This window comes from Podarcis cretensis, assembly GCF_951804945.1.
Source record: "Podarcis cretensis genome assembly, chromosome: 7".
Classification (NCBI taxonomy): Eukaryota; Metazoa; Chordata; class Lepidosauria; order Squamata; family Lacertidae; genus Podarcis; species Podarcis cretensis.
In genome coordinates, this window is record NC_137176.1 from 43,763,874 (window position 1) to 43,791,541 (window position 27,668).

General features: G+C 39.6%; 2 protein-coding genes across 5 annotated transcripts in view; both read right to left on the reverse strand.

Annotated features, from left to right (window-relative positions):
* The window catches only part of VAPA (VAMP associated protein A), a 28,071-nt gene extending 11,632 nt beyond the window's left edge, over positions 1 to 16,439 (reverse strand). The window contains exons 1-2 of one of the 2 annotated variants that reach the window (XM_079982986.1): positions 15,870 to 16,439; positions 1,360 to 1,512 (exon numbers count right to left, since the gene is read on the reverse strand). In XM_079982986.1, the coding sequence (XP_079839112.1) occupies positions 1,360 to 1,512; positions 15,870 to 15,945 (229 nt within the window). In that variant the 5' untranslated portion in view covers positions 15,946 to 16,439. The remainder of the gene's footprint in view (positions 1 to 1,359; positions 1,513 to 15,869) is intronic. The other variant, XM_079982987.1, reaches the window with a different exon arrangement.
* A 4,809-nt stretch (positions 16,440 to 21,248) lies between these two features.
* RAB31 (RAB31, member RAS oncogene family) overlaps positions 21,249 to 27,668 on the reverse strand; it is a 47,615-nt gene continuing 41,195 nt past the window's right edge. For all 3 annotated transcript variants that reach the window (XM_079983010.1, XM_079983012.1, XM_079983011.1), the window contains exon 7: positions 21,249 to 27,348. In XM_079983010.1, the coding sequence (XP_079839136.1) occupies positions 27,251 to 27,348 (98 nt within the window). In that variant the 3' untranslated portion in view covers positions 21,249 to 27,250. The remainder of the gene's footprint in view (positions 27,349 to 27,668) is intronic.

Genomic DNA, 27,668 nt, shown 5'->3' on the forward strand with positions numbered 1-27,668 from the left:
TTTCAAAATTCTAAACAGCATAAAAGAATTGTGCAATCATTTGGAACAGATAATAAACAAGATCTCTTGTGAGAATCAAGTTCTATCATTTATTGCAAATTTGCCTTTTATGGTTATCTGTTATGCCCCGATATTATGAAAACAAGTTCACTTGCAAAATTAGGATTTTTATTTCCACATAACAACCTGAGCTTCCAAATATGATGTAAGTATGTAATTAAGTTAAAGCAGGCAGAAGTTTAAAACATCTGAAAATGGTGGGAAGAATTTATTAAAGGGCCACCCATTACCACTGTGATGTATACAAATATTGGGTAAGAGATGCCCAAGACCTTGAATGTTAGCAAAGGAGGACAGAAGAGATCTGCCACACTCCTTCAAACAGGAATGATATGATCACCAGAGAAAGAGAGTTTGCAGAGAATTCTTCTTGCCCTAATACTTTGCATATATAATTTGGATCCAAAGATACACTCCTTGGATCCAAGCTCTAAAAGAGAAGAGAGTTGAGAGAGTTGACTTCTTCCAGTCTCATCATCAGAGAGAAGGTAAGGATGGGAGAGAGAATGGAGGAAGTCAAGCATGGGAGCTTGGGAAGCCTACCACGGATGGCACTTTGATCATTTATAGATGATCAATAGATGATCTAGCTCAGTGCTCTTTTTCATATGTCTGTCTGCCTCCCAGACAGTATCTCTGTCACTTTCACAGGAGACAGAGGGATGCTGACCAAGAGACAGAGGTGCTTAATGGAAGACAGGCAGGCACACATACAGTCAAGGAGCCCTGCTGCAAAGCTGTTTGTGCAGTAAGAGATTGTTCTCTGCATGGGCATTTTGCTGTGTTTCCATGCTGCATGATGAGAAAGGGAGCTCCTTTCTTAGTATGCAAAATGGAAGTCAAGAAAACTTTACGTATTAGTGTGGATGTGTGACTGGAGACAGTGTATGCGTGCTTTGGCCCTGTCCATTTTGGAATTTGCCCTGCTCACTGCTCATATGTGGACCTAGACAACTTTCATTAATAATAATAATAATAATAATAATAATAATAATAAAAAAACTTTTATTTGTATCCTGCCCTCCCCGGCCAAGACTGGGCTCAGGGTGGCTAACATCAAATATAAACATTGATATAAAATCAAACAGTAATTAAATCACCTCTTAAAAAGAAGTCAGAATAAAATTAAAATCTGAATTAGATGGCTTTCTGCAGGATTTGGGTTGGGAACAGTAAATGCTCATCAGGCCCAACAGTGTACGCTGATCTTATATGGGCCATCAAAGGAATGTGGCCATTAGAGAGGAAAAAGGTTCCACACTGCTAATAAAAGAAAGAAAAACAACCAAACATTTTTACCTGATACAGTTACAGAAGAACCTGGGTCAATAATTCCACTGTTTGGCCTCACACAGTATCGACGAGGTGCTGTAGTCTTCACTTTAAAACATACTTTTCTGTCCGATGGATTTCGTAATTTAAGATTTGTAGTGACTACATCTGTGAAGGGACCTGAAATTGTTAAAGGTTTATGTTTAGTAATTAGTCTATTTGTTAGATGTGATCTCCAAAAACAGGCATCACAAGCAAACCAATGGTCCAAATCAAGACATATCCACAGACCATGTGGTCAATGGTGACCAGCAAGTTATTATTGTCTTCCATCCTTTCTCCCAATATCTTGCAGTTTAGAAAAGCCTACTAGCAAGTCCCTGCCTCAATTAATACTCTTTTTGTGCTCTGCTCTGCTCAGGCAATGTTTCTCTGGCTGGTTTTTGACAATTCCCTTTTCCTCCTATAGTCCCCATGACACAGCCCATACTATTCAAACCCCCTGGAGATACCTTTCAGAGGGCAGAGTGGAAAATAAGTTGTAAGAGCAGCCTTCCATTCACATAGCCATTGGTACTATGGCAGTGAAAACAACAAAAAAAAGAAGAAAAAAAGGAAATAATTAGAAAAAGGATCCTCTGTGCAATACGGTCCAAAACCTCTCCTGCCTTTGCCTAAACTACTCTGCTATCACAGGAATATCATGTCCAAGCTGATAGGGAAGGAAAAATATTGTTTAGGGAATCTGCAACATTTATTCTGCAAAACAACCTCATGGAAGAGAAAGACTGGAAAAGGAACATGCATCATACAGACATACCGGAACGGTAGCAGTTACTGTTCTTCAGAGACCTACTTCTGAACTGCTGAGAATGGTCTCTGAAAAGACAGCATAAATTCCCCCCCATTGCAAGACTGGGCTGGGAGGTTCGTCTACTTCTAGCTCAGAACTCCAATGTGGAGGAAGAAGCCTTGTAAACCAATTTACAGAGATTGGTGGGCCTCATCTGGCCCATGGCTCAGCACCCTGCACTACGCCAACCTATTTTCATGACTGTTAATAAAAACCAGCAAGGATAATCCATTTGAATGATTTTATTATTATTATTTTATTTTTTTGAGGCTGGCATCTCACTAACAGCCACAAGGATAAGCCACAGCTGAAAAAGAATGAAAAAGAGAAGGCACGTAAACAGCCAGAGGCAAGAATGCCAATGAGGCAGCAGATAGAGGCAGAGGTCTCAAAGGACAAAAAGAAGGGAACAGTGGCCAAGAAACGAAACAGTGGAGAAAAATCAGCTGTAAAAAGATGTGCCCTGCTATGACCATATTGCTACAAAAATTCCCATCATTTGGTGGAGATCCTATTAGCTGAAAACAGAACTATACATTTGTGTCATTATGTCATTACATAGATCTATGGTGCACGTGCATTTGAATACTCCCTGCAGCTGGACGATCACTGAGTAGCTAATTACCAAAATAAGCCAAGCATCTTGCATAAAGAGAAAGGTGGAAGAAATTAGAATATTTTAGTTCAGAAAATGGAAGCCAAGATGGAACATAATAAAGCTTGTAAAATCAGGATGTGCAAGGAATGAAGAAAAGTATTTCCTCTCTCTGAGCTCTTAAGTTCTTGGGTAGTACAGTGAAATTAACAACTGGTCCAGGACCAATAAAATTCAACATATAAATGCACTGGCCAGGAAATTTAAAAAATGAATGACCTGGCAATAGGTTTAACCATAAAAGCCAAAAATGGATCTTTCAACATGGAAGATCATGTTACCCTTGCACAAGCATGTTGGAATTTCTCCTATGCAGCCCCCATTTGGAAAGAAATTATTATTTGACTTTAACCATCTTATCCCAAGAGCTCTCTAAATCCTCTTCAACTTAAAACAAATAAAAAAACCTGGATCCTCCATACTCAGAGACAACATCTATCTGATTACCAAATTCTAGGGACAAATAGGCCCTCTCTTCTATCACTACCTGTGTGTTTTCCAGGATCATCTTACTGGCTGCTGTTGGTGACAGAGCGCTGGACTACACTGAATTCAAGTCTGATGTAGCAAAACAATTATGATGGAGAACAACTGTCAGATCAGGTGGCATCTTAGTAGCCCTTATGCTACATGCAACCATTATTCTTCTGTAAACAAAATACGAAAAGTAGAAAACAGCTCATGTTTATAACACATACATGCTAGATTGTCAACATGGTATCAAATTAATAGTATCAGTGTATTCCTGAACATATGTCAACTTATATAAGAGAAATTCTTAGCACAGAAAGCTTTCTAAAAGCTGTTTTGCTCTTAAATGACAGTGAGAGATATTACTTCTATGAAGAAATCAAACAGTGTGAGTGCCTGCAGAATTTTAAGGGAGCAACTTATATTTGGGTATTCTCTCCCCCCCCCTTGAATTTTAAAGGTGTGGCTTATATTCGGGTGTGGCTTATATTCGGGCCAATACGGTATATAAACAAAACACAGGTCTTACATGTGCCACCTGACTAAAAGAAGCCACATCTGACTATACAACCAAAAATGATTGTTAACACCACTAGCCAAGATGGGTTTACATACAACCCCTTTCTAATGTTATTCATCTAGGAACCATTCAAAGCAATTAACAGGATTAGCACTGAACTTCCAGGGGTATCCCCCAGAAGTGAATAAAAGCAAATCACATGCTGAAAAGGCTCTGCTCCAAAAACAGAATCTGACTGTTATTAACTGTAGAACAAAAAAGAACTTAACTAAAACTGACAGACTTTTCCTTGATGCACAGTTATTTTCAAAGTCATTTTCTAAATTTCTATCACAGGGTAAAGTACAAAGAATTATTGTTAGCTGACCATTGTTAATAATAAAAACATTATGAAACTGAAGAAAATTATGCATGGAGCTAAATAATTAGGAGTCTTTTAAAAATAAAAGACTTTAGCTTCAATATAGCCAGAAACTGGTCAACAGACATCTTTCTGAATTACTTCAACAAAATCTCATTACCACCAAGGGCCTGGTGTGAATGCTTTTTAGAGCACTGCTTGTCGGGCTATGTTTGACTACACTGTAGAGAAACTAGCCTTCACCAGACTGGCTAGAAAATGCATTCAGTGTGCTACACTTTTAAAATTAAAGAAGGGTCCTCCTGGTATTGTGCTACAAATTGCCAAAGCTAAGGATGAAAGTACAGCACTACAATTTTCCTCTTAACATTTTCTCATAAAGAAATGAATATGTCACATTGCACTTAGTATTGAGTAGAGGTCTGAAATTTTAGCTACCTTTTAAGCAGAGCTAGGCATCAGGTATTCTTATGCAGCCCTAATCTTTGCTTATCGACTTTACATTTATGTATTACCTAGCATTCCTTGATCAGCTTTAAATTGAAGCAGTATAAGGATTTTGTACATTCTTTTCTTTCTTCTGTGCTTTTAATTGGTTTTAGTGTTGTTTTTAATAGGGTTACTTATTTAATTGTTAATTGTTAGTATTTATACTGATACTGTGTTTCTAGTTGCGTTTGTTGAAATTCAAGCTCTGAGCCGCCTTGGATCCTGTCCCAAAAGAAAGGCAGGATATAACTTAAATCAATAAAAATAATGTTGAGGGATTGATGTTTTCTTAAACAACAAAAACAAAAAAAAAACAAAAACAAAAAAACAAAAAAAACACATCACCTCATTGACTTCCCAAACTACATGATTATTTGAGACTAACAGCACAATACTATGCATGTCTATTCAGAAGTAAATACCTCAGATACATATGTACAGGATTCCACCCTGAGACTGCAATCAGAGTAAGTCTGAGTGAACTTTACTTCTAAGTAAACATGTACAAATTGGGTTGCAACTCAATTCTCCCGACCCCATATTTAATGGCCACAGTGCTTACAACATGTAAGATTCTCATACCAAGGGCTTCCTTAAACCACCCCAGTTCACCCACCCATGGCATAACAAACTATGTCAGCTGTACAGCCTGTTTCCTGTTCTTGGCACAAATGTCTTCTAGGTAACTGAACTTTTCAATCATACTGTCTATGCTTCCGGTTGTACACTACAGTGCCAAACCAGGAGTGCCAGCAGCTGTTTATGAGGATATAAATGCAACGTGTGCCAATGATGTTCACTATGCTAGTATAAATGTTACACATATTTCTCCATTAAATGTAACAAAAAAGCACAGAATATATTCCATTACCAACAGGGGCTGCATATTACACCATTTTAAATGGCTTCTAAATTTTATGATATTGGCTTGGCTCAAATATGCCTTTCTGCTACCAGAAATTGGTTGTATCTGACCTACTGGGAGAGCACTGCATTAGAAAAGTGATTCCCAATCCAAAAAAGTTATTCTACTTGTGCAAGCTCCAGCCCAAGATTTGGCACATGCTCTTTCAAAGACTTTACGACCCATAAAAAGTAGTTCATGCACTACTTATTCAACATGTTTCTCAAACTGCAATGCAAACCCTGATATACCTTAGTACTGTGCGGCAAGTAACCTTCTAACCTTCCGCTAGTACTTGCACAAGAGTATAATGAATAGCATGTAAACATTTTCTTCTTTAGATAAATCCTAATAAAGTGATTTAGCATTCAGAACAACCCAAGCAATTTTTGCCTTACCTATAACTAGAGATTTTCTGTGTGGAGCTCCATGTGGGGCTGCCCTTCGGCCTGGTCCAAAAGATCCAGCTAGTGTATAATACAGTGGGCCTACTGCTTGTGGGAGGAGGGCTGACTGTATGTGACATCTCTGCTAAAGCATCTGCACTGGCTGCCCAAATGCTACTGGGCAGGTTCAAGGTTCATACAAAGCCCTGAACAACTAGGGTCCTGGATACCTTAAAGGCCACCTGAGTCCTTATACCCCAGTGAGAATATCCAGAGGAATACTGTTATTTGTTCCTGACGAGAAAACCTTTTCTCTGGCCTTTCCCTTTGAACACTTAGATCCTCTCACCTCTGTCCAGAACTATCCTGTCAAAATCATGCAGCTCTACCTTCCTTCATGCTATATCATTTCCTCCATAAATACCTCCATTGTCCATGACCTTTAGTCATTCAAATACTATCATCCTCAGCCTGTCCAAAAGTCTTATACTCTTAGAGCAGGGGTATCCAACATGGTGCCCTCCAAATGCTGTTTGACTGCAGCTTCCAATAGCCTTAACCAGCATTGCCAATGGGCGGGAATGGTTGAGCTGTAATCTTAACCAATATTAGAAACTGAAATATGAAAGCTAGGAGCTAAATGGCACCTTAAACCTAGGTTATAGGCGCAACAACGGAATGTCTAGGCACACTTTTTAATAACAAGAATACAAAGCTGTAGGTGAATGAAGTGCTGCTAAAATCTAGTCTAGTCCTCATCTGAAGACTGCAAAAAAGAAAGCCATGTTTCCCCTGCCCACCTCCCTAATACAGTGGTACCTCAGGGTAAGAACTTAATTTGTTCTGGAGGTCTGTTCTTAACCTGAAACTGTTCTTAACCTGAGGTACCACTTTAGCTAATGGGGCTTCCCGCTGCCGCCGCGGCACAATTTTTGTTCTCATCCTGAAGCAAAGTTCTTAACCCAAGGTACTATTTCTGGGTTAGCGGAGTCTGTAACCTGAAGAGTCTGTAACCTGAGGTACCACTGTATTCTTAAGAGAATCTCTTCTCCAGTCTTCAGAGAATGGTTGGAAGCGGGGAAGCAGAAAAAGGTCCTTCTTTCCTTCCGCTCTGCAGACAAGCCCTACACACCCTTTCCTTCAGATAAATGTATCTTTTTTGGCACCACAACTGACACATGTTAAAGGCCTATACAACTGATGGCAGAGACACCCACCTTGAGTGTCCAGTTCGCAAACCTAAGACTTGCCATATTTTTCCATGTATAAGATGACCGCTAGATCTATTGGAAGTCTAGTGGGGAGGAATTTCTCCTCCCACACCCTCAGCGCCAGCAGTGCCAGTTTTAATCTGAAATCTTAGGAGCAGTACTGTACCCAGAGCTCAGAAACTGCTCACTTTTATGAAATTCCCTGTTGCTAAATGTGCCTAGAACAATGGTAGTTTTGAATGCTGATCTTAACATGTGGAAGGGCCCATGTTGGCCACCTCATCTAAGAATGATCCCACTTCCTCTCCCTTGCTGCTCCATTTAAGCCCAGAACACCCAAGTGGTGGCACCATTTTCCTTCAAGTTCCTCATCAATGATCACCTATTCCATGAAGCATCTGGCTTAACCCTTTTGCTTGTCTCCCATCCCTCGGTAAGTACCCAAATTTAAAGTTCTTCAGGATTTATCTTGATTATATTACTTAGTAAAGAATCTCACGCATTATACATAATAATAATCTGCCAACATATTACCTCATACAAATGGAAATTGGATAACTAAATTTATTTTTGTTGTTAGTTTGCATGTTACATAGAACAGTAACTCATATATTTAAAAGTCATACTTTCAAATAATAATACTACTACTTGTCCAGCTTTAAATCACTTTGTAAGCAAGGAAAAGATAAGAAGAGATAATAAACAGGTACAATAAAATGTTTTCTCCTACGTGAAGTTATTTAATTGCACTGTTCACAGACTCTTTAAAATTAAAACGATTTTTTTCAAAGGAATCTACAACATTCCTTTAAAGTCAACTTACCTTGTCTTCATTTTCAGCACACTAAAAACCACATTAATAATTTAGAGCAGTATACCAACTGAGATAAGCAACTACAGGAAATGCAACATACTGATACTCTAGGATATGATGAACTAAGCAAATAATATTATGTAAGCCCCAGTTAATACACACCCAGCCAAGATCAAACCCATTATACACCTAATGTTTGCAACAAATATGTCAGGCCTTACTTCAACAACCAGCTTATCATTTTAGCAGACCAACAAAAATGAAGGTTCCAAAGCAAACACAGCACAAAAAGTCGGCAGATGGATACTGCAATAAGTTGACTGACAGAAAAAGAACCCTATGCATTTTAAGTCAAAATTATAGAAATATGGTATGGTGCTTCTAGATACACAGAATTCCCCTCATGAAAGGCTACCTTTGGTCTGAGAGAGGTTGGGCTCTTGTCTGTGTCCTATGGAGATTTTTATGTTGCATTCATTAATATTATCAAGGCTTTTGTGCAACAATATAATGGTATGATGTGCTGAGCCGCATTAGACAAATTATTCTGGAATGAAGTACCACCTAAGGTAGTAGAGCATCATGAATCCTTTTATTAGCCTAGATTGACTAACATCTCACAATATGATCTAGTTGTTCATTAAAGGTAAAGGTAAAGGTAAAGGGACCCCTGACCATTAGGTCCAGTCGTGACCGACTCTGGGGTTGCGGCGCTCATCTCACTATATTGGCTGAGGGAGCCATCAGCTTCCGGGTCATGTGGCCAGCATGACTAAGCCACTTCTGGTGAACCAGAGCAGTGCACGGAAACGCCGTTTACCTTCCCGCCGGAGCAGTACCTATTTATCTACTTGCACTTTGACAAGCTTTCGAACTGCTAGGTTGGCAGGAGCAGGGACCGAGCAACTGGAGCTCACCCCATCATGGGGATTCGAACCGCCAACCTTCTGATCGGCAAGTCCTAGGCTCTGTGGTTTAACCCACAGCGTTGTTCATTACAGCTCCTTAATTATCAATGCATGACATACATGACCCTATATAGTTCATCCAAAAGAATTTCATCCAGTAGAAATCCTAATGACATTGCATTTATTAAACTGCAGTCTGGTGGACAAATATGAGCAACCATTATACAAAAATGAAGAGCATTAATTCCCACCTACCATTCCTTAACTATTCTAGACATTTACTACTTTCTGGTTAGAAGTTACACACAATACTGGAGTGATATCATGCTCAACTGACTCAAATCTACTAAAGACATTTCTGACAAACTCCTCTGCTCCCCAGCTTTAAGTAGCCCAAACAATCTGCTTTAGCTGGCTTTGTATTCAACCACTGCTGCACAGGTGGCCACAGAGCTATAACAGGCAGAATTTTTATTCCCAGTTTTATACTTCTGTTACCATACTTCATACTACAACCTCCCTAGAACTCCCTAGCAGTGTTATTAACTGTATCGTCTATACTGTTGTGCTCTATATTGATTTGCAAAGATAAAATATAAATAAAGACTTCCAACTGCTATACAGGAAGCCATAAATTTGTTACAAAATTGTTTTAGTGCTATGATCATTCCATGAGCAGAAGGGTCCTTCCATGGGCAATATGTTTGGTCTGATATAATCCAGTGCATTTTATGTGAAATGCTGGTAAGATTTAAAGAATAATTTCTGGAAATATTAGACAATCATCTTAGATTACTAAAACAGTAATTACAGAAATTAGATTCAACAATGAAATGCCATGCATCTTTACTGAGAAGTCTCAGCAATTTCAATGAGACTTCTTTCCTATTAAGAGTGCATAGTATTACAGCCTAAATATCAGTAGCTTTGTTTATGCAAGAAGGCAACCTGAAAAATTAAAGGTGAAATCAATACCCACCTGCCCAACCGCAACTTGAAGAACTGAGTAGAATTTATGTCCAAGAAAACATGCATTAAGATTGCAGAACTAAAAAGCGTTTTGTACTTAGAATGAATGAAACCAAGTTTGTTTTGGCCAGTGATGTGGGACAGAACATTTTCCAGTGCTTTATTTTTCCACTTCATAACTTAATTAACAACAATGCAAGGATATAAATGGAAAATATATTAGGCGAACTTGGCAGTTTCAATGTTTTTAGCATTGCTTACTAAATACAAGTAAAATAAAGATGCTAAATTAGATCATTCTCTAGCACATAAAAAAAAAACTTCTCATGCAAATTTCCATATGCAAACTAACTTGCATTGGATTTTTTTCTAAAAGGCTCTCATCACTGTTTTCAGTCCTATAATTCTATTTCTAACCTAATATATTTTGCAGTATATTTCCACCTTAGAATAAGGTAGGTGCCATTCATCACAGCACTCCCCACAATTTGATATTGCAAATAATTAAAATGTATCAACACAGAAGTTTTTGCACCCAGGAAGCCAATTTACTATCTCACTTAATGGACTTCTGAAAGAGCAATGCAAATGTCTAATCAATATGAGGGCTGTTTCATATTACATGTATGCAGATCTATTTTCATACTCCACATTAGACATGCAGAAGCCAAATACCAATTTGCCCCTAACAGGTATCTTAAAAATTAAATGAAAGATGTGTGTATATCAAACTGTGATGCAAGAAACAGCTATTACATTAGCCAGATCATGAAAATTCTCAATTATTTTCCATCAGTGTCTTAAGTTTGAGAAAAACATAAACTAAGTTAAAAAAGACATACCGATATATGACAGATACATATTTAAAATGTTCCAACCCTGCCTACATGAAAGACATACCAATGACCAATTTTGGCAACTGATCTTAAAGGCAGAGGGATGGGTTTAATGGTGAGCTATTTTTACTCTTAAGTGCAAGCGTCTCATTTTGCAGTAAGTGTATATCCTTTGCAATACCAGCAGCTATGCAATGGTGAACTATACTTCTGTTATCAGATCAGTTTTAACAATTATCCACCAAGTCTCCAACATTCTGCAGTTTTTAGTTAAGCCTAAAGTATTCTACAGTCTCTGTGCTCTATTTGCAGAGATTTCCAAAAATGCTTAAATCTTTTGATGCACCAATACAATATTACAAAATATGTCATCATGACTTCACCATGGTGAAATTCCATCAGTAACTAAACTACCTGTACTTGAAATGTAATAACTAAGCATGAAATGTTGTTCTTTAATATGGGCAGTGTTAACAATGGCAAGTGTAAACTTGTAACCAACAGAGAATAGTTATGTGTGGCACCTTAAATCCACTGGGTGAAATACAATTATTTAAACTGCTTGTGTAATGGAACTTCTGGTTTCTCTTTTCCAGTGTGAGAAACTCACGATATATAAGCTAATCGCCAAATGGCACCTTAAACCAAGGTTGTGGTCACCACAACAGAATGTCTAGACACCATTTTTTAACAATGAAATTTATTTTTATTATTATGTTTTTTATTTCATTTCTATACTGCTTTATATTTTAAAGATATAATGTGTTTACAACACATTAAAACATCAAATAAAACAATCCAGAGTAAAACAAATGCAAGCTTTAAGGAAAATATTTCAGATTCTTCCGTAAGTGACATTTTGCTTTCCCCTGTTTATTTATTTACCTACTTAATTTATATAGCTGCCCCACAGCTGAAGTAATCTAGAAAGGCAGTGTGGTGTAGTGGTTAGAGTATTAGACTAGGACCTGGAAGGCCAGGGTTCAAATCTCCACTCAGTCATGAAGCTCACTGGGTGACCTTGGGCCTGTCACCGCCTCTTAACCTACCTCACAGGGTCGCTGAGGTAGGGAGGGAGGAGGGAGGGAGTGAACCATGTACTCCTTGGAGAAAAAGGTGGGATATAAATGCAGTAAACAAGCTCTTCTGCTTACCTGCTTAAGAAAGCTGGAGAAGCCAGCCAGATGGAGATCTGCATGTGGTCACAACTGGACTCATGCCAGTAGCAAAACACAACTAATTTCTAACACTGCTCTTCTCTAACCTCCATCTGCCCCCCAAATTTGTTTCAAGGGTTCCCCTGGAAGGGGAAGCCCCATTACACGAGTGGACACCCATTCAAGCTACAATGGATCTCACCCTTAAAGATATAGCACATAGTTACAATAAGGTGTCTTCTATTGGGTCAAGCTATTGACCACCTAGCCAAGTATTTCAGCTGGCAATTCCTTTCCAAGGCAGACATCTCTTTCAGCCCTACTATATGATAAAATTTAAATCGGATATCTGAGGGATTTAACATTGCTATTCATGATTGAGGCCCATCTATTTCAACTTTAATTTAACCACATGCAGTTATGCATTGTTATTAAGAATGTTTCATCATTGCTGGATTTAAGAGACTTTTTATTAAGAAACACTTTTTTTACAAAGGAAACATTTTAAAATAAATTTTATGGCAATGCAATAAGCTACTAACTCGAAATCAATGTGTCCTGACCAGAGAAAGACAGCCTGGCATTGACTGCTCAACTGTAACTTTTAAGAACGTGAAATAGTAATTTTGAACTTATATTTGAAATACTTTTGTCTTGTTTACCACTTAAGCACACTTGCATTATCAGCAACATGCAAAGGCAATGAAAGTGACCCATTTGTTTGTACTACTCAAACGGTGAACTGCAGCAAAATCTTTTATTCTGAATTATGATGTAAAGAGTTTTAGCCTGTTTCAGCATAATATTACAATTTTTTAAAAGTGTTTATATTATAAGCTTTTCTGGGGTTTAAATATGAATCCAATGTAACTACTACCCTTCTTCTAAATATGACATTGTCAGCAATGTCAAAACATCGTTGGAACTGTGTCATAAACTTTCACAAATTCTTGGTGTAACTTTAAACAATTTTTTACAAACTGCAGTATGTCTAAAAGTCAGGTTATCATAACTAGTGAAATTATGTGGATTCCTGTAGCACTTACATCCTGATCTGAAACATTTGCACTGAATTGTCTGCCTGCAATATCAGTATAAGGTCACACTTGTGATATTGCACTGGCACAGCACTCCATATATTCTGACCTAAGCCTTTCTTTGCTAGGGAAACCTGTTTTAAGATTGTGGCAGAAATCCAGTTTATCAGAGCTCTGGATGAGAATGTGTCCAGATCCTTCTGTATTCTGAAACAAACTGAAATCCCATTACTTAATTGTTTCAATACATTTGGCAATGACAACCATTTTACTTATAAGGTAAAGGTAAAGTATCCCTGGATGGTTAAATCCAGTCAAACGCCGACTATGGGTTTCACTTTCAGGCCAAGGGAGCTGGTGTTTGTAAATATTAGTATATTTACTTATACAAATGTCTATATATGCCAGTGAGACTCAAAGGCAAGACTCAATAGGCCTACACTTGGTTTACATGGCCTGTACATTACCACATTGTGGTTGCTACTCTAAGCAAACTTGCTTAGAAGTTTTATCAGTGTAAACAGGCTTACAAGTATATTCATTTCAGATTTAAATTTAACTGAGGCAACAGTACTAAACACACTAACTTGAATTCAGGACAACTTACTTTTGAATAAACAGACAGGCTAGTCCAGCATACCAAGGGTAAGGTGCCTCTATGTATTCTATCTCGCTAAAGACTGTACACCTTCAGCTTTGCCATCCAAGTTGTTGTTGTTTTTTAAGCTGAAAATGCCATTAACTGGGCTTTATACAAACAAAGCAAATGTTCTTCCTTTAAGTTACTTTTGAGTTGTGTTCAGGTACTATAATGAAACCACTATCTGGTTTTATGCTACAGATTATTCTAAAAATGCAAACATGATATTAGGAATGTTAAAAAACTGATTTAAAAAGTAGCATGCCTCCCAACAGGTAGATGCTTCAAAAATTCCTCTGAAGTAAACCTTAACTGATTCAACTAGATGACTTCCCTAGGTAATGCAAGAACCAAAGCTGAAGGCCTGCTGCAGACCCATGTATACTTACCTGGGAGTAAATCTAATAAAGCTTACTGGGAATTACTTCTGAGTAAACACACATCAGCTCAGTCTGTATGTCACACAAACTTTCAATGGCCAGAGTCTATAAGAATTCCACAGATGTTTCCACAACATTCTATCTTACCCTTCATCCCACCTCCACCACAAAAAAGCTCATAATGAGTAACTTTTATCAATTAAGTCTACATTTTTGCATTTTCATATCTTGCTCCTGAACACATTATCTGTAAATTTCACCAAAAAATTGTGAGATTCCCAAGCAATGAGTTTAGGTTGAGGTTTTAAACTAAAACTGATTTATGACTGTCAAGTTGCAACACAGCTTGGAGATTCTGAAATGTTATTTAAAAGATAAAAAATAAAATAAAGAAATTAAATTATAAAATGATACCTGAATTCACAACTTCCTTCTTTGAGCAACAAGATTTTATCACCCCAAGTGTCAAAAAAACACCAATATGTCATTTTAACTGCCTGCTCCCCTAAACTCCCATTAATCAACCTGTGAATATTACAAATTTGCTCAAAATGATGTGTTTTTCAGTTAGAGTTACAATCTAGCTCAAGGTAGGTTATAGTATTACTATAGTCCTCCCTATACCTAACTCAGTAACTTAAGTAATATTAATTCCTCTTATAAGCGGACAACTGAGACCTAGATTGTGATGTTTCCAAAGCCATCCATTCAACCTAGTGCTAATCAGAGACAGAGTACAATTTTACGACTAACAGAGTATGTTTACTGTGTTTTGGCAATTACCCTCCAAGAATCTTGGCTCTTTTCCGAATGGCATTACAATTTCATCACCATCTATATCACTGCTATAATGGCGGATAACTAAAAAAAAATTAACATTCTGTATATATTGCATTAGAAACATTCTGCAAATAAGAACACACCGAATACCGAAGCAACAAATACTCAAAGCACAGAAACTTATCCTGTACTTTGTACACGATTCTTATCTTCGATGCACGGTCTCAGGAAACACACCTGCGGGGCTGGGGGAGGGGAAGCTTTTATTTCTGCCAACAACAACAACAAAAACGTGTCGTTCACTAAACCCGAGGTGTCCAATATCAAGAGTGTCGTTGCTATGGAAAACGCCCATTACCGAGCTCCTCACATGACACGTCAGAGGGCGTTGGTGCAAGATACCACCACTCGACTACAGGTATATCAGCATGGAAGAATCGAGGTGGCAACGAAATCGGGGGAAGGGAAGGCGCCGCCTGGAAATGTTGGAAACGTGCAGCGTTTCCCCCTCCCCCATCTTATACAAGGGCTGCCCAGCCGCATCTTGAGCCTCTCCTGGAAACACGGGCGGCGCGAAAGCCGTCCCCGCACTCCTCTGACAGCGGCGAGCGGGTGGCCGGCCGAGAGGAGATTTGGCCCCAGCAGGGCCTGGCCCGGGCTGCGCTGCGGAAGAGGAGCCCGGGGAGGGGCGGAGGAGCTGGCAGCGCCTAAGGCCGGCCCCGCAGACTCGCCAGGCCGCCTTCCCTCTCTCGCGTAGCTGGGGCCGGCCAAGCCGGCTGCTCAGGATGACGCGGGGAGGTCGGGGAAGCGGGGGAGGGAAGAGAGGCTCCCGCCTCAGCACCGCACACCGACGGCGAACCGGGGCGGGAGAAGACAGGAGGAGAGAGCAAGATGGCGACGGCGACGCCTCGTCCCGTCCCTCCCGATTCAAACCTCCCACCCGAATCTCCGCGGAAGGAGGGCGGCTGGGCCAGGCCTTCTTGCCGCCCGCTCCGCTCCCCGCCCCACATCTCTCAGCCCCACCGCTAAACACGGCGGCGCCGGGCGGGGGAGGAAAGAGTTGCCTTTGCCCGTCCACCCTTTTGGGTATCGCCGCCGCCGCCGCCGCCCTCCCCCACCCACTGGGAAGGATTCCTGCTCCGCCGCCCGCTCTCGCTCTCTCGTACCTTTGAATTTGAGGTCGGTGGGCGGATCGAGGACCAGGATCTGTTCGTGCTTGGAGAGAGCCCCGGCGGCCGCCATCGCTGCTCCCTCGCTCGCTCAGTCCGGGAGGCGGAGGAGAGGGTGGGTGGGTAGGTAAAGGGAGGACACTCCAGTCGGGGAGGGAGGGAGGGAGGAAGGAGAGAAGGGAAGGGACGCCGACCGAGGAGTAGCAGTCGTAGCAGCAGCAGCAGCAGCAGCGCCCGCCGCCGCCTCCTCCTCCTTGCTCCCTCTAGAGGCGCGCGCGGACAGAGAGGCGCGCGCGCCGCCTTCCTTCCTTCTCTCTCTCTCTCTCTCTCTCCGCCGCCTCAGCTTTCTTCTTGCCCGCTTTCCTTTCCCCCTTCTTCTCCCGTTAAGGACTTGGCTCGCTCTGTAAGGAACCCCCCGCGCGGCTGCCCAGCGCACTGCGTTCGACGCCGACTACGGCACGGGCGCGAGGGCAGCGGCCGCCTCAAGCTCTGGCACCCGCACGTCAGCCTATGGGGAGAAAGGCAGGCAGGCAGGCCCGTGTGCGCGCGCACGCACGCACGCACGGCCACGCGCGAAGACACATAACACCAACGCCGCTTTGAGTCTCCGCCTGCTCGTCCCTCCTCCCCATCCCCCGCCCCCTGGTCGGTTGACAGGTCTGGTCGTTAGACGTGGGCCTCCTCCTCCTCCTCCTCCTCGTCCTCTCACGTGGGCCGGGAAAGGGGGGGAAGCTGTCACGCGCGCCCTGAAGGCGCCACGGGTTTGGGTTTTTGGCAGTCAGAAAGGAATTCTCCCCTCCGGAGGAGGTGGGTGGGGGGATGCTGTGTGGTACTCGGGGCAAACCGGAAGGAGAAAATGACACCAAAGGGTTAAAGCATCGAGAGTCTCCCAACAGCGGAAAAGGAGGCGGGCTGGGAACTGTTGGTTCCCAGCATGCATCGCTTTCTAGTTCGCTGGACGTTGCATGCTGGGAGTTGTAGTCGCCAAGCAAAGGAGAAACGGAGTTGACTTGGGTTAGAAAGGTAGCCCGTCCGGGTCTCTGTTCCCTCTGTACATTCAGTGTTGGGGACACTTACCGTAATTGCCCCCGTGTGGCAGGAGTGGCCGGGTTAAATGCTTAATGTTAAATTCGAAACAGATAACATGTTTTGCGCTGAGGATCAAAAAGGAAGGAAAACTGGATTTATTTTTCACTTGAGTTCTTTCAACAACGCTTGCTTTGTTATTTTTACCACCGTAAATATGCTGGGCTGGTTATAAATTCGCAAAGATCGCACAATCTGTTTAGCAGAATAAGCCTACTCGCTCTCTTTGCCCAGTTTCCCTTGGCAAAGTGTGTTTTTTGCACCTTGACCCTGTAATTGAGGTTGGCACAGGGATGTGGGTGTGGAAATACTGATAACAGAATTATCTGAAAATATATAAAATTCCAAGCAATTGCACATATATTTTTGATAAGCAGCTATCACTTGGAATATATGGTGGGGAGCACATCAGAATTAAACTGCAGTGGTAATAAAAATATACTGTATAAGGAATAATAAAAGCATTGGCACACCCATTGCAGACATAGTAGAATTACAATCAATGTATCACATTTAAAATGAATATATGTTGTCACAATGAGAACAAAATATAGATGTTGACGTACCCAATTGTACAGGGAACTCCAGAAAAGAAGAGAGAAAATAACAGATCTTAGGGCAGCCACTAAAATGTAGTAACTAACCAGAAATTGTTCAGTTACAAGCAACTGAACTCAAAAGACAATTGTGCCAATATTTGTTTCGGTACAGGAATTATGAGTCTTGCTCAGGATGCATGACATGTTAACCACAGTCCTATGCTTGTTTACTTAAAAGAAAGTCTTGCTGTAGTGCTCAATGGAAAGCTCCACTAGAATGTATACAGCAGAACAGGAAACATATCACCAAATCATAGACTGCTGGTGTGGTTATGTGCAGACACAAGGCAGCTACTAGAGGCAAGGGTGTTTTCTTCAGGAAAAAAATAGAGCAAAAAGGAACACAAATTTGCCTTTAAAGTGCAAACAGGCAATAAGGGATGCAGAAAAGGCCTTGCAGTGGGATTGAGTGAGATTTGGTTGCCCTGATGGATATTTATCAAGAACGGGACAGGAATCCAGCAGGGTTCTTATTTTATTGATTTGAAGGTAAGGCATTGGCTTGCAGCCCAAATCTCCAACATAGCTCACCCGAGTTAAAAAATAATAATAATAGGACTTTTGTTATGGCTATTTTTTGTGAAATGTCAGTATGACTTTCATTGTTTTCATAATCCAAAAATTGGGAGGATACAATTTTTTAAAATAATACTGAATTTTTAATGTAATTAACCTACTTCTGTTCTTACTTTTAGTCCACATTCAGTTTATTGCAAATATCTTACGTAATTACATGCAACTAGTTCCATATCATGAAGTACTATTCTTGCATTTTTATCTGAGGTGATTTATAAAACATTTATTCCTTTTCAGTCAGCTTGTATAGTTTTATAGACGGAATCTTTGACAGTCTCCTGTTGAATTATTCATAGGGCCATGGTATGGGTGATACTAATGAGAACTTGCTAGATTGGAGCTTGCAACCGATACAATGTACGTGTCTCTGCATTTTGTGTGTGAGAGGGAGAAAGAGGGGGAGAACCTTTTCCTACTCCTCCAGATCTTGTGTGACTTGTATTCATAGAATCATGATAAAGTAATATTAAGCTTTAATAGTAGACAAAGCTTGTGAGTAGCTGTTTCTGCTGCTTTATGCATCTTGCCATTGTTTGGGTTGCCATGTCCAGACACTGGTACCTTTAAGAGCTGCATAACATGAAACTTTCTGCCAATTGCAGCGCTTTTCCATTACAGTACTAATATTGTAATGAGGACAGCAGTATTAGGCCATATTATGGAATTCTTAAAGCTACAGAACCTCTCTCAGAGCCTTGACTCAGTACATCCATTTTCTCATCTTCTGCAATCTGCACTGGTGTTCTTTCCTGAAAGTGCTCAATGATTTGTGCTGCTTCCCTCCCCCCAACACACCCCAAAGTCATAATTCATTGATGCATAGTAATAGATGTAGAGCTAACTTGAAAATATAAATGGTAGGTAAGTGGTTTATCTTTGGAACAGACTAGATTTACATGCAGTGGGCCCCATGCAACTACCCCAAGCCTACCCATAATTACAGTACATAGAGAGTGACTGAGCTGATATGTGAATAAGGAGGAAAAAGCTCTTGAAGCTGAGCTTGCTGTTTAATTTCAGGGAATCTATTTCACAACTCTGGTAGGTAACCTAAGTGTTTTAACAGACTTGAATGAGCAAGTGGAGGTTTAAAGTACATACAGTATTTTATCAGATATATTACCAGAAGCCGCAACAGGTCTTTGAGAAATCACAGGTGTATTTAAAGTGACACTCCTTGATAAAGTTCCACTTCGCTTTGATATTTATTTTTTGAAGTATGAAATATCTGTTTACACACACACACACACACCCCTCTAAGACCTTTAGAACTGAAAAAGAAAATTGTACCTTTTAATATAAAGAAACAAAAATAAATTATTATGCACTACCTTATTTGGCAGTGATCTTCCATTGATAGCAAAGTGATTAACTTTTTAATGGGCAGTTCTATTTCTGTCGCTCCATAGGAGATGGATCCACACATGATGTGTCGCCATAGTATTTTGCAATCATATTTAGTCTCTTTTACAAGCTTCTGTCTGCTAACTGATCTGAGATCAAACTACTGTTATTACATATCTGTTACAAACTATAGAATAGCACAAGCCAACTCATTCAGGAAAAACGGATCTGTGTACCAGCCCCATAAGAGTGGACATTGCTTTTACAGATGAAAGCACTGGTTCAATATGATATAAAATTATCTGTCCTTATCTTTTACATCTATCAAGCTTCCCTTATACTTCCTACCAGACCAAAAAGCCCTGAGCACTACAACACTCCCATTGTTGGTCATTCAGTTTTAGCATTAATAATTCGTTGTAAGACGGACTGTTAAACATTTGATATTTAATGCATGTAAATAATTTTGTGTTTTCTTTCTATACGCAACCAGAACCTACCATAGTATCTTTCTTTCTTCTATCTTTCTTCTATTATTTCTACTTATTGTGGCATTTTAATAATTAACGTATCTCAGATCCATTCCTGCCTTGCAGCTGGGTTGGGAGTTATTATTCAGATTCGAAGATTCTGCGTTTTTCAACTGTTATTGGGTACCGAGAACAGTGGAGGGAGCGCTCTTGGTAGTTCCTGCACCTTCAGAAGTTTAGAGGTGGCAACCTGGGAGAGAGGCCCACCTTATTTCTGTGACTTAAGTTGTTGTTAACTGGTATTGATACTGTGTTGTGATGTTGTAACCCTTCTAGGGAGTGTATGATGAAGGGCAGTTAAGTGGTGGTGGTGATGATGCCATAAACAACTTGAGACCAGGACGCGTACAAGAGCCTCATCTTCCCTACTGCCTGATGTGAGCCTTACATTCATCTGATAAGGACCTCCTGGGGATGCTACAACTACTGGAGATTTGACTGGCAGCCACTGAGGGTAAGCCTTTTCTGTAGTGGCACTCCTTTTTTGCAGACCCACATCTTCTAAACTTAGGCAAGCACCATCCATGATGGTATCCCTGCACCTCCTTAAAATGTAGTTATTCGACCAAGCTTTTGCTGATGCAGAATTCTGGTTTTAGCTGGCTTTTAAATTTCTGCCTGATTGCAGCTGCATTTTAGGATGTACTTGTTTTTCTTTTTTTCGTGTTCACTACCTCAAGACCTTGGTGGCAGGTAGTATAGAAATGTTCTTTAAAAATATAATAAACAAACTACAGCAATGTCTTTCCAGGTGTATTTGTGATTTTATAACTCCCACCCAATAGCAGAGCTCAATATAAGTTAAAGCCTCCAGAAAAAAATAGTTTCGAGGATGTGTGAATAGCCAGAGGCATCTTAAATAAGGCACCTGCTTACATTTATGGGAAAGTTAATCCCACTGAGTACAATGAGACTTATTCCCAAATAAGTCTACATAAGACTGCAGCTTTGTATCTCACAAATTGCATTGGATGTGCAGCTGTTTTATTTAAAAAGTGTAGAAGGAATGGTCACAAAAATGATTTGCATAGTTAATTCTTAAAGTTATATTGTCAGATTACTTACAGACTGCTTACAAAAGTTTTCAATTGATTTTATGCAAAATGGTGGAAGAACCAAACTTTTGCATAGGCTTGTAAATGATTTTCTATAGAGAAAAGAATGTCCATCAGGAAATACAAGTGCTTTCTGTTCTGATCATCGTTCTCTTTTATTTTTGTCATCTAATAAAGGCAAAAAGGTGCAAAAATTAAGAATATTTATTAGTATCATTCATTATTGATTAAATAAAAAATAATTGTTTTAGACACAAATCTTGTTTCTGATCATACAATTACAATATAGACACAACAATATTAAAAGATTATAACATCTCATACATAACCACCAATGGGTCCAGCCCATTGAAAGCCCTTGCATAAACAACACAGAGTGATAGTACTGAGTACAAAGCATTACACTGAAATTGATTGCTTTTCTGGGTTTAAACAAATAAGATGGAATAAGAAAAAGCATATGTCTACACAGAAATAGTGCCATGAGCACAGAAGCACAATCACAATTGTGTGGATGGAATCAACTATATTAAATATTATTCACTTGTATTATATTCAAGCACACTAGATAAATCTGTTGCCATTTGAAGATTTGTTTCTTGTTCTGCAGCTTGCTGCCATTGGTCAACAGATACATGTGCACTATTATGCTATTTTAACACTTTAGACTGACAGATATCAATCAAAAATCCTGGGGAAAAATGGAGACTGGACTCAGGGAAGTGCATCATAAGAGCCCAATTCACCTCCCCTCACATTCCTTTTGCTAGAAATGGGGCAGCCCCTGTCATCTCTAAAAGAGTCCTAGTGGAGCGATTTGGCCTTTTGGGATGCATGCCATATCTTCAGTGCCCAATTCGTTCTCCGTCCATGATGTCTGAGGCAGTGGAATATAGGCCCCTGGGCCATTGAGATTATCTTTTCCAGAACACCATCAACCAGGATCAGCCAAAGTTGTTCCACCAAGCCAAACAACTGTTTTCACTAAGAGGTAAATAAAATATGCCAACTTCTTGGTCAGCTAATATAGCTCACTTGCTCCAGGTGGCATGAGGGATGCAGGAATGAAGTAAGTCCTACTGAGTTTAATGGGACCTTTTAAAAAATAAGTACGTTTCTGATTGTATACACTAGAAATGCAAACCAGAATTATCCAGTAGAAATAGCTACCAATATATATAGAATGATACATATGTTAATATACATATTGGCATTTTCTGCACAATGCTCTTGTCATAGGGAGACTTTTAAAAAGCGATCAACAAATGTTATATGGAATATGTTATCTATACAACTGTTCTTGGCTTACATCTGCTAATAAGGACCAGATATAAATCATAGCTACATTAACAATATGCTGCTGCCCCCATATCTGTCTGGAGGTGTTGGCAATTGCTTTAAGAAGTCATATGTATGAGTTCAAACCATTAAGTCCAAATCTTAATATCTGAGGGATTATGAAGCAAACAAACACAAAGGCAACATATAAATAGACAATTCATGGTTTTCTTTTCCTTCAAAAAGCAGTTCATTCATGTGATTCCAGAAACTTGTATTCATTCCAACTAAAGAATGACTCTCTTGAGCTGAAAACTCATGATATACTGGATTTGCAGATTATGCTATAGCTATGTTAGCACTTGTTCCAGTTAAAGTAGTCCAGATACAGTACACATGTCGGGCTAGCTGGTCAAGATGGGCATTTGGTACTGTAATCAGATGATGTTACCTACAGATACACATATTTTCCAGCATTGCTCTCTGACCCAGCCAAGCACTTAGCCAAAGCTCTGGTCCACATCTGTATAACATTAACAGTGTGGCATGTGCTGGAGATTTTGCACTGCTGTTGAGCAAGAGTAGGAAGCAATAACCAATAGTCCACCAAGCAATTATCTCCTTTAACCAGCAGTCATGTAATGTGCCCTACTGCAGCCTGCATTGTGTCAACATTAGCAGTCATATTTCACCACCATCCTACATACTAGGTTCTTACGTGCAGTTCAGCGGCATATTCCTTCCCAACATCAGTGACAATATCATCATGACACCAAAATCACCATCACATTAGTCATGGGATCAAGTCACTTTTTGTCAGATGTTCTGCGACTCTATGGCCTTGCTGTAGGCCAGATATATTTGGAAATGCCTTCTAATCACCAGTAACCATAGAAACATCAGGACTGCAAAGCCCAAAGTTCAAAATGTGGGGGTGGGGGAAACCACGTCACTTCCAATGTAACACCAGCTCTACTCCTATACCTGGTATAATCACCATGCCAACTAAGAGTGGTAGCTCCTGTTAAATTAGGACCTAGCATAATATCGATTACAATGGTCTATTTCAAATCCAAAGGAGGAAGGGGAGAATCTAAGGGGAGAATTGTGCAAGCTGCATGCTATCTTATGAGGGGAAAATGGGAGAGGGAACCCTTTTTAAACAGCAGCTTATCAATAGTTGCCGTGTTGAATATACTTGAATGTAATTGCCACAGAATAAACACTACAGAAAACTGAAAATGTGGCTGCAGTTCTGCATTCTGCTTGGTATATAAATCCCTTTTATTTTAATGGACTTGAGCATAGAACCACTTTTCAGAATAGGAACAGATATTAGTTGTGAAAAGGTAACTGTGCACGGCTAAAGCCACATCCTGTATAGCAGTACAAGTGATGCCCTACTTTTCTCTCATTTGTGATTCTGACCTTTCATTCTGAAACAAATGACATTTTACATTTTGTCCAAATGATCAAACCTAACAAAAGCCTGTTGAGACTGGTATTATGCTTCCATATACCTGCTTAATCTTGGAAGACCTTGTCAGTGTCTCCAGTTCTTCACACTTCCCTACCCCACTGAATTTGTTAAATACATGAAGATAACCTCTTTTCTCTGCTCTACAGACTGTTACTATACTCTGAAGCTCACGTTTTATCAAATAGGTCTACAGGAGATAATAAAGCAATTTCATTCCACAGAAATGATATACTTGAGACCAGATCATGAGACATGAGGGTTTTGTGTATCAGCTTCCAGGGCCTAAGTAGAGAATGCTCATGCAAAACTACCTAATTTCTCTTATTTAAGCTGTGCCTCTGGTTTGGGCTACTATATAGCTATTCTGGAGTATATCGCTTCTGAGTATATCATTTTTGCTGGGCTCTGAAAGTTAGACTACTATGAAACAAATAATGGTGAACTATGCACTGACAAACACACATTTCTATAGTTCTATAAAGTAATGGAGTTTCAGTTCAGTTGGCATGACAAAACAGTTTTGCAATAAAACAGTTTATCCATAAAACACATAAATGCAGCTACTCTATAACTTATGATGGGTTATACTTGCTTTTCCCAATCTACAATATTCTGCTTTCTTATTATAAATACATACATTATGCCATGCATATGCCATATACATTAATAGAAGACACGTAAAGCGACTTAAAGGTTAAGGTAAAGGACCCCTGGACAGTTAAAGTCCAGTCAAAGGCGATTATGGGGTGTGGCACTCTTCTTGCATTCAGGCCTAGGGAGCTGGCGTTTGTCCACTGACAGCTTTCCCGGTCATGTGGCCAGCATGACTAAATGCCTTCTGGCTCAATGGAACACTGTGATGGAAGCCAGAGCGCACAGAAACGCCATTTACCTTCCCACCACCTATTTATCTGCTTGCACTGGGATGCTTTCAAACTGAATAGCCATATACATTAATAGAAGACAGGTAAAGCAGCTTGTAATAATTTGGAATCATATCTGGAATGCTTTGTAGCATTTTTTCCCCTACTCCATCTTTTATAATATTTCATGCAAAACTGGAAGACATAATTTCATTTAAACTGTCACCATTGTATACCATATTTAATTTTTAAAGTAATTAAATGTGAAGTCATTCACGGTCTGCACTGTATTAGTGATGGGTTTTGCTTTGTCTCCATTTGCAGTATCATGTATGGACCCATTCTATTGTTTGTAGAATTGATTTAACATTTTTACAGTATGAGATCTAAGCAATTTCATGTTCATTTTTTGTTTTTGAAATACTATTCTATTCCCCTATGGAAAATGCTACTGTTCTCACAACTGATCTCTTCCGTCAACTTGCAAGCAGAAGCAGAACTGAGGTGGCAGAAACTATTCCAATTGCAGGGGTGGGGGGGATAGGAATTATATAGCTAACTTTGCACACGCAAAAGGTCATTCTGGTTTATCATAGGAAAAGGCACATTACCCAGAACTTTATGATTTTGTAATTTGACAATTTTAGCTCCCAAAAGGGCTTTCTTTAGCCACTGGTCATGTGGTTCACAACCTATTCAGGTAAGAATGTATGTGAGCAGAGAAGAAAAATATTACTTCTACTTATAAGCTGGGGATTTTCAGTTCCCCCATTTCTGTAGAAGCCCCAAAACATCACCAAAAAGCAAGACGTACTCTGGAGTAGCATATCATGCAGCTCAATGGGCTTCTCATGGATTGCAAAATTGACTGGCTCCTCCCATGCCCACATGGAAGCATTTTCTTTGTGACTTCAGTACATAAAATATGAACAAGCAACTTAATAGCAATGTATCAATTCAATAAACTTGCCCAAACATTGAATCAGTATTGTGCGTTATCTCTTTATACAGTGTCTGAGGGCATGAAAATAACCTCTCCTAATGCTGTATTTGCAACCAAACTGCATTTATAAGCTGTTGTGGTACAATCTATATCAATTCACTGCACAGAAAGTTATTCTTCAGTCTTCAACAGCTTCAAGGTAAATGCTAGAATAATGCAACTACCCTTTCTCAATCAACCACGAAGGGTGCATGTTGCAAAACCTATAGATATTTAAGACAATCAGCTGCACACTTCTTTTTTCAAACAGCAAAACACTGGCTTTTGAGGCTTAGGTTGTGATGTAGCCATGCCACATTTCCCAGGACTGTGATCAATAAGGCCATGCATGGATTTTACTAATGTATTTAGGTTGCTTTCTTCTCACAGATTAACATTATTTATGTCAGTGCTACTTACTCCACTACTTTCAACAACTTGAAACAAAGACTGAAATGAATATGGCATCACACACATAAAATATGTGCTACTGTTCTTACCACTGTTTTTATGGACTAGAGTCCAGTGGTTGTTATTGATGCTACATAATTTGGCCACTTCCATCTGCTTATTTTCAGACATATCACTGGCATCAAATGCCAGTTCAGTATTTGTTAGATGAAGTCCTTTAAAAGCTGATTTATACTTTCTTTGTGAAAAAGGGCAGATGTGAACAGAGCTGGGTTTGCTGCTATCTTGTCTACCTTCAGTCCAGTAATTGAAACTGAAGGAGACAGAAGAAGAATTTAGTTCATTGTATCAAACTATTGAGCAGGGAAAGACACAACTACTGACAGATCTTCATAGCACTGCATCGCCGCCAGATGGGCTTTAAATGAATTCAAGTATCTGGAGTGGAAGGTATGTTATCCTATTCATTTTTGGCTTCTAGAGCAGCATCTGCTAATCATTTTTTACTATGGTAATTGGATGTTAAATGCAAATATTTTGAGTTTACAGTGCTACACCCTCTCTCGACTCCTTTAAGACTTCCTAATGTACTTAAAAGTGTCGAGTTTGCAATTACTGCTTTTACCTTTCAAGTATAGAAGAAAATACAGCTTTAAGCTAAAAATTACCAGAATTTTATTATTTTTAAAAAATTACTATTATTTTTATCTATTTATTGTTCAAAGATAACTACCTAATTGGCACCCTTTTAAGTTATTGCTTTAGAAACAAAGTCACAGAAGCCAAATCTGGTTAGGAAAAAAGATTAAGAAGTACATATCCTTCACTTAGTTAAAATACTATAGTATGTATTTTCATAAAGGTCAAATCAGAATATTGTACTGAAAATGTAACATTTGCTCTTATCAACAAAAGGCTTATTTAAAATACCCATTGGTTTAAACAGATTATTCCAATAATCTGAGTCAATATTTTAAACAGTTTATTGCTAAAATGAATTGTCCATTTTAATTGTGCAGATCCAAGACCTTTCTCCTACAATTCCAATGAAAGCACTGATATTATTGATTTTGGACAAGATGTTCTGTCATTGAGTTTCTGAAGTCTGTAGCTCAATAAATAAGCAAATGATTTCTTTTCTTTTTTCAAGTAATGCAAACCAGGTTGAGTTGATTTAACAACACCGTTTAGTTGTTTGTGCAGTCTGCTTTCCAAGTTTTATCGTCCCACTGTTGCCATTTTCATGAGTTTCCAACGGTGGAATCTGTCGACCTAGACATGTTGAAAAACAAAACACATGCAAGTGTTCAAAGCCTGGCATGTTCTTTTAGGATTCAACACAAGGGATCTGTGAACAGGAAATTCCACAGTGCTTTGAAGCCGAGATAATCAGCTAATTGTAAGGGCACAAACAGAATTGCTGCTTTGAAGTCCCAACAATTAGTTGTTCATCAGGGCTTCAAAGCCCTGCACATGGCCCTATGTAAGCAACAACAAACAGCTGATTATCAGTGTTTGCAAAGAGCCACTCAAGGTGCTATGCAAAGTGTTTTGTAATACTGCCAATCAGATGACTGGTGGTGCATAGCAAC